The sequence below is a fragment of the Micropterus dolomieu genome, linkage group LG07 (assembly GCF_021292245.1).
Source record: "Micropterus dolomieu isolate WLL.071019.BEF.003 ecotype Adirondacks linkage group LG07, ASM2129224v1, whole genome shotgun sequence".
Taxonomy (NCBI): Eukaryota; Metazoa; Chordata; class Actinopteri; order Centrarchiformes; family Centrarchidae; genus Micropterus; species Micropterus dolomieu.
Window position 1 is genome coordinate 4,385,157 of NC_060156.1, and position 6,000 is coordinate 4,391,156.

General features: G+C 40.9%; 1 protein-coding gene across 7 annotated transcripts in view; it reads left to right on the forward strand.

The window, feature by feature from the left end:
* Window positions 1–6,000, forward strand: part of hdac4 (histone deacetylase 4) — a 137,008-nt gene that overhangs the window by 117,644 nt on the left and 13,364 nt on the right. For all 7 annotated transcript variants that reach the window (XM_046053436.1, XM_046053440.1, XM_046053437.1 and 4 more), the window contains 2 exons: window positions 3,968–4,086; window positions 4,827–4,960. In XM_046053436.1, coding sequence (XP_045909392.1) covers window positions 3,968–4,086; window positions 4,827–4,960 — 253 coding nt within the window. The remainder of the gene's footprint in view (window positions 1–3,967; window positions 4,087–4,826; window positions 4,961–6,000) is intronic.

Here is a 6,000-nt window from a genome sequence, read left to right on the forward strand (position 1 = left end):
TAATTACATGTTATATACCATAAATAACTAGTTTATTCTACTGCATGTAAACAAAACAAACCTAAGGAACTAATATTTGTCTAAAATCTGATTTGAAATATTAAATGCCGTGCAATGTGGTACACCACCAATGCCACATTTCGATCCTTTGCCCTCCATGTTACAACCCTGGAGTACATTGGATTAGAAGGAATAGTCAAGATGTGGAAAAGGATAAATGAGGGACTAGAGTAATTACACAAAGATGAGTAGTCTCTAGAGAGGAGGTTTTCCTTGGGCTTCCTTGTATTAACCTGTGTGAGTACATGTGTGTGAACTTGAAATCATGTTGGATGACAGTTGCCAAAAGACTGAATGGGCTCATCATGATCAGAAGAAGAAGAATTAGTTGGAGCAGGGCATGCAATGAGTCTCATCTTACTTAAAGGGGAACATCACCTATTGTACACCTCATGATCAGTTTACCCATCATAGGGAAGACTACTCAGCCTGTGAAAGATTTTCACTTTCTGAACGTCCTTTGGCGAAGATTTCTAGTCTGAGAAATAATGTCAGGCAGGGAGATGAGAAGTATCAAATCCACTGTTTTTGGAGCTTGACCCTTGCTGTGGTGATTTTGACCACTCTCTTTTTTTAAACCCGACTTTATGAACGACAGACCTAAATCGCTGAAGTTGAACCACGCAGTATTCCCACACATTGTCACGCATACAAGCACAGGCCCAAGCCCAGTGTTCCTCGACTGATCCTTTGACACATGCACCTGTTGCTAAGTAAAGCAAACAATACTAAACAAAAGTTTAAACTACATGCTTACCCGAGTAAGATCTAGCCATGAGAGAGCCAGCAGTGGTTAAGATCGCAACCTCTTTGCTAGGGCTGGACAATAAAACAACAATTATTATTGCAAATAATTATTTTCAAAAGCAATATGACAAATGTTCAATAAATATTCAATAATGTTATATTCACTTGAATCATACATGAATTAGGACTTAATTTTTTTATTAAGATGTTTATTTTTTAATTGTTTTGAATGTTCTTCCTCAGATTTGTGAAGTAATCCACTGTTTGGCCTCAAGTGTTGACTATAAAGAAAAGTTTGAACCACAAACTTTCACACAAATAATCAGCATTTAAAGAAATAAAGATTTTATTTTTATCGTGATAATTATCGCTATCGAAAGATATGAAACTTTTTATCGTTATAACATTTTTGGCCATATCATCCAGCCCTACTCTTTGCTCAGGATGTCCCGTAGCTTACAGCTCAGTCGTAAACTCTCCCGTCCCTTAATTAACAGAAAGGCTTTTTCATCTCCACATACATAGCCTTTGATTCAGGCACAATTAGTCTTCCCTTAAACCACTGGTTCCCCTTTATGCCTGTCTGCTAATTAATTACTGTGGGGTTTTATTTCTTTAAATGTCAGGATATTACTCTTGGGGTTGGGGGCTGGAACTGAAGGCACAAGCAGTTTTGATCATCGTGACCAGAACTGTTTGTGTTCAAGGTTGGAGGAGGGGGGCACACTCAGTAGTTAAAATATCCTTGGCGGTCAAGGTTTCCCCCTGTGTGGTGTATCAGCCCACATGCACGCCTGTGGCCAGCTCTCTTTAGTGTGGGGTCTTTTATGGCCCAAATGTTAATGGGCCAAGGCTGTGTGTGTGTTTGTAAGTTTGGGAGTTGGCGGAGAAAGAGCGAGAAAACCTGTAATACATGCGACAAAATCTGAAGCTGGAGCTGAAAGATACTAACTTCTTTAAGCAGAGTGGTTGTTTATTTCATATAATTGTCTCGTTGGTGTTGCAAACTGTCGGGATAACTGATCGTGTTACCTTTTTGCTCTTAATGCAGACAAAATTTTCACTTCTTCCATCCACTGGTCATTCATGTCATTACTCACTCAGTCTTAGTTAATGTTTTCTTGGTGTGGACTCCTCCCCCACAGGTCTCTTACAACCTTGCCCTCTTTCATTTTCTTGCTATCTGTGCCTTTAACTTTGTCGCTGAAACGTTTATCTTCCGTCCTCTTCCTTCATCTTCTTTACATGACGTTTTCCCCTGTAATGTTGCCACATGCACGCTAACAACACACAGTGACGCACTCACTCCGTGTATGCCTGCTGTCTGGGACTACCAAAAAGCTCCTAATACTACTTCCCGCCTCTCCCTCAGACAGCTGTGTGTGCGTATGAGTGTTGTGTTGTGGTGGGGGGTGTGGTGTGCGCATTTATGGGTTATAATTTGGTGGTGAGCAAGAGATGGAAAAACCAGTGGCCTCCGGAGTTCAGGGCACGCTGCTCGCCCACAGCTGGCAAACCAGCACCGTGTTCCTGAGGTCAGCAAAGTACAGGGGACCTACGACGGAACTCTGTGGTACTCCGTCACTCGCAGACCTCACCAAAACACTGCTTGCCCAAACATCCCAGACCCCAAAAAGATTCCTGTGTAGAACCTGAGCGAATAGAAAGAACCACTTGTTTTTCCACCTGGGAAGTCCAACTCTTTATGAACTGACTGAAACATTCTAAATCATGCTAAACCAGATTATCATGACACATTATACTTCTATACGAAGTCAACTAAGCCTCTAATGTGCCATCCCTAGTATTATAGACTAGTTCAGAAATCATTACTAATTTATAGATACTAAGACACCCTAAAAGACCACTGGTTTAATCTAATATTCCTGTGCAAAACTATCGTAGTTTTGAACACACACACTGCATGTTATTTATTTCAAACAGGGTTATCATTTAAACCAGACTGGATTTTCCAGCCACAACTTGCAGTGAATCATTACAGTATCCCACTGTTGATTGGATTTATGCGTATGACACATTGCACACAAGCACTCCCTCTTTACCAGCTTTGTGTTGGATTAAGGTTGTACACAAACAGCCCTCATTCACCACACCCATCCAGTGTTAGAATTATCCTACATACTTAACACACACGCGCCCTCACGCAATTATATTTGTCCTTCCATTTCTCCTCTTCTCTACTTTACTTAAGGGTGTTTGTAGTGTATTGCTGCCTCCAAACTTCCAAACCCTCCACTTCAAAAAGTGAATGCTGTAATTTTCTCTGCCACACACATACTTTACATACAAACTCATTAGGTGGATGTTTGCTTTGAAAACCATGCAAGGGAGAGAAAAAACATGAAAGAATTGGAAAAATAGCGACTGATGAACAGCAAAAATGACATGTAGCATCTCCGGCTGGTTACACCTTATACCACAATCATCATCAAATGGACAGTGAGCATACTGAAGGTAAATTTCCATATACATATTTTAATACTAGTCCTCTTAAATCCCACTAGTCTTTTTTTAGCCATCTGGGGTAACAAAGTTCACTACGCATTTAGCTTGCCTGTAGCAAGTCGATCATTCATTGTACAACACAAATTGAAAAATGCATATATTATATCTTCTAACATTTGAATTTTGAAATCTTGAAAACATGTCTCATCAAGCAGTAGTTTCTTATCTCTAAACATATTTTTAAGGTATTATATTATAGACAATCATCCTGTCATTCAGCCAGCCTGATAGATGTAGCAGCTGCAAGAATATGTTTTAATAAAAATACAGCATGACTTTTTGATAGGCCTGCTTCAGAAATATGTGACTCAACAGGGCAAATTACTGGTACTGAGAGGGTGACTGCCCCTCAGCCAGCAGGGCAAGATTTAACCTGACTTCTCACCAAGCTTTCCGTTAGTGTTTTTGAGACACTGAATCTTTAAATTACCTTTGATTTCTGGCCTTCTTGTCAAGGGCAGCAAGCCAAAAACCAGATGCACGCATGCAATTGTTGTCAAACAAAGTTTCCTATATAAAGCCATAATTCTTGGTCAGAGATAGGACACTTAAAAATTAACGCGCCTCTCTTTTACGGCCTCCACCATAAATATATTATTTTTCTGACGTTATGTTTTCCTCTTGGTTACTGTAGGACGGTGGTTATGCCTATTGCCAATGAGTTTGCCCCAGACGTGGTTCTGGTATCTTCAGGCTTTGATGCGGTAGACGGACATGCTCCACCCCTGGGAGGATACAAGTTGACAGCCAAATGTAAGTGCTGATCACAGCTACCCAGTTTTTTTACTTTCTTTTTTTCTAAACCATTGATTAAAAAAATCTTTGAATTGTAACACTGAAGACACATTTTAACTGCATTCCCACCAGTCTCATTCATGTTTTCTCTCCGCACAATCCAACACAAAACTGACAGACACACACACACAAATGCACACACACAAATGCACAAACACACACGTTTGTTTTTATGCTGTCTCTCTGACTTGTCTATATAGATCGAGACTTTGGCGTGCCAGCCAAGAGCTTTTCTAAAACCATCCTGCAGATCTCAAATAAGAGCAGGGGTCTTGGTACTGATGGGGGTGGTTTAGAGAGGATTTCAGGAAGAGGGGATATGGGTAGAATTCAGAGAAGAAGAAAGTACTGCTGAATGCATCTATTAAAACTCTCATCCTGAAAGAAAAACTTCAAAGACTGTGACCGAGCCTAAACGCAAAGCCACATTTATTGAAATTAAACCTGGCTCATATTATGGCTTGTTGTTTTGTAACTCCAGTAAATCCACAGTGCACTCTTTTCCTCTCTCAGACGCCGTTACCCCTTTTCTCATCCATGCTCAAACCCCCTTTTTCTGTCTGTTTTTCTTTGATCAATATCCATAAAGGAAGTTAGAGATTGAACATCATTGCTCTGCCATCTCATTCTATTTCTCTCTCCCCGCCTCTCCCTCTATGTCTCTGCCTTCTCTTTGCTGTCATTTCCTGTGTGCCCAGGCTTTGGTTACCTGACCAGGCAGCTGATGGTTCTGGCAGGCGGTCGGTTGGTGCTTGCCCTGGAGGGGGGTCATGACCTCACAGCCATATGTGATGCCTCTGAAGCCTGCGTCTCTGCTCTGCTTGGCAATGAGGTAAGATGAGAGCCAGGAGGAGGAGGGACAGATTACCTTCAAAATATCCTCAGAAACCACTGTGAAAATAACCTTGAGCAAGATTGATTTGACCAATGAAAAATTTGGAATTGTGGACTAAATCTGAGCTGGTGACAGATTAAAATGGGACTGAGGTTCACGATGGGAGCAGCATGAATCAGCATATTAATGTAATGGTAATTTTTTTCCAGTGAAACATTCAGATTTATGCCAGTAATGGCATGCAAAGACAAGTATGTTTAATTGCATTGAAGTAAATATGCAGGATTTTAAGCAGATAAAGTGCGTCTGGTTTATTTGTGTTGTCAGTCTGAAATTTTCATTATGCAGTTGCACTCAACTTTCTGGCTTCCAGACTACATTTATAGATTTAGGTAATTTTGCCTGTTACAAACGACTCAACATAGTAATAAGAAGAAGAAATTACTTTCCTCCTGATTCATTCTGAAGCTTGAAATCTCCGTCTCTTGTCTAAAACATTTACATCTCAGGAGATTTTGTGGCCCCAGACTGGATGTCTCACAATGAATCAATAGTGTTAAAATGACATTTTCTTGTCAACAAACACTCGAGCCAGGATGATAAAATGAATTACTAAAACTGCCAAACACAATCAAGGTGCAGGAAAATAATTTGATGTCACTGTTACATAGATAAAGCAACTTAAAAAAACAGGACAAGCTTGTACATTTCACTGAAACAGTACTCGTTTATGTTGGCCAAAACCATCTTCTCTCTATGTTCTCCTACGCTGTCTTTACCGCTGTTGAGAGGAAGTCAGCGCCACACACTCACACACACACACGCACGCTACGTACTCACAAACACGTCAGAGGGAGAGGATTTCCAGGCAGAAGGTTAATTGTGGGAGTGTGTAGGTTGGGCCGTGGAACTCAACCAGCATCGGCGCTCTGTGATTCATGGCGCACAACAGAATAGCAACTCTTCAAAGCCGCCCACTCTTTTCTTCCAGCTAATGGAGAGGCTGGAGTGCTTTTTTGGACAGGCTGCTCAGTCTC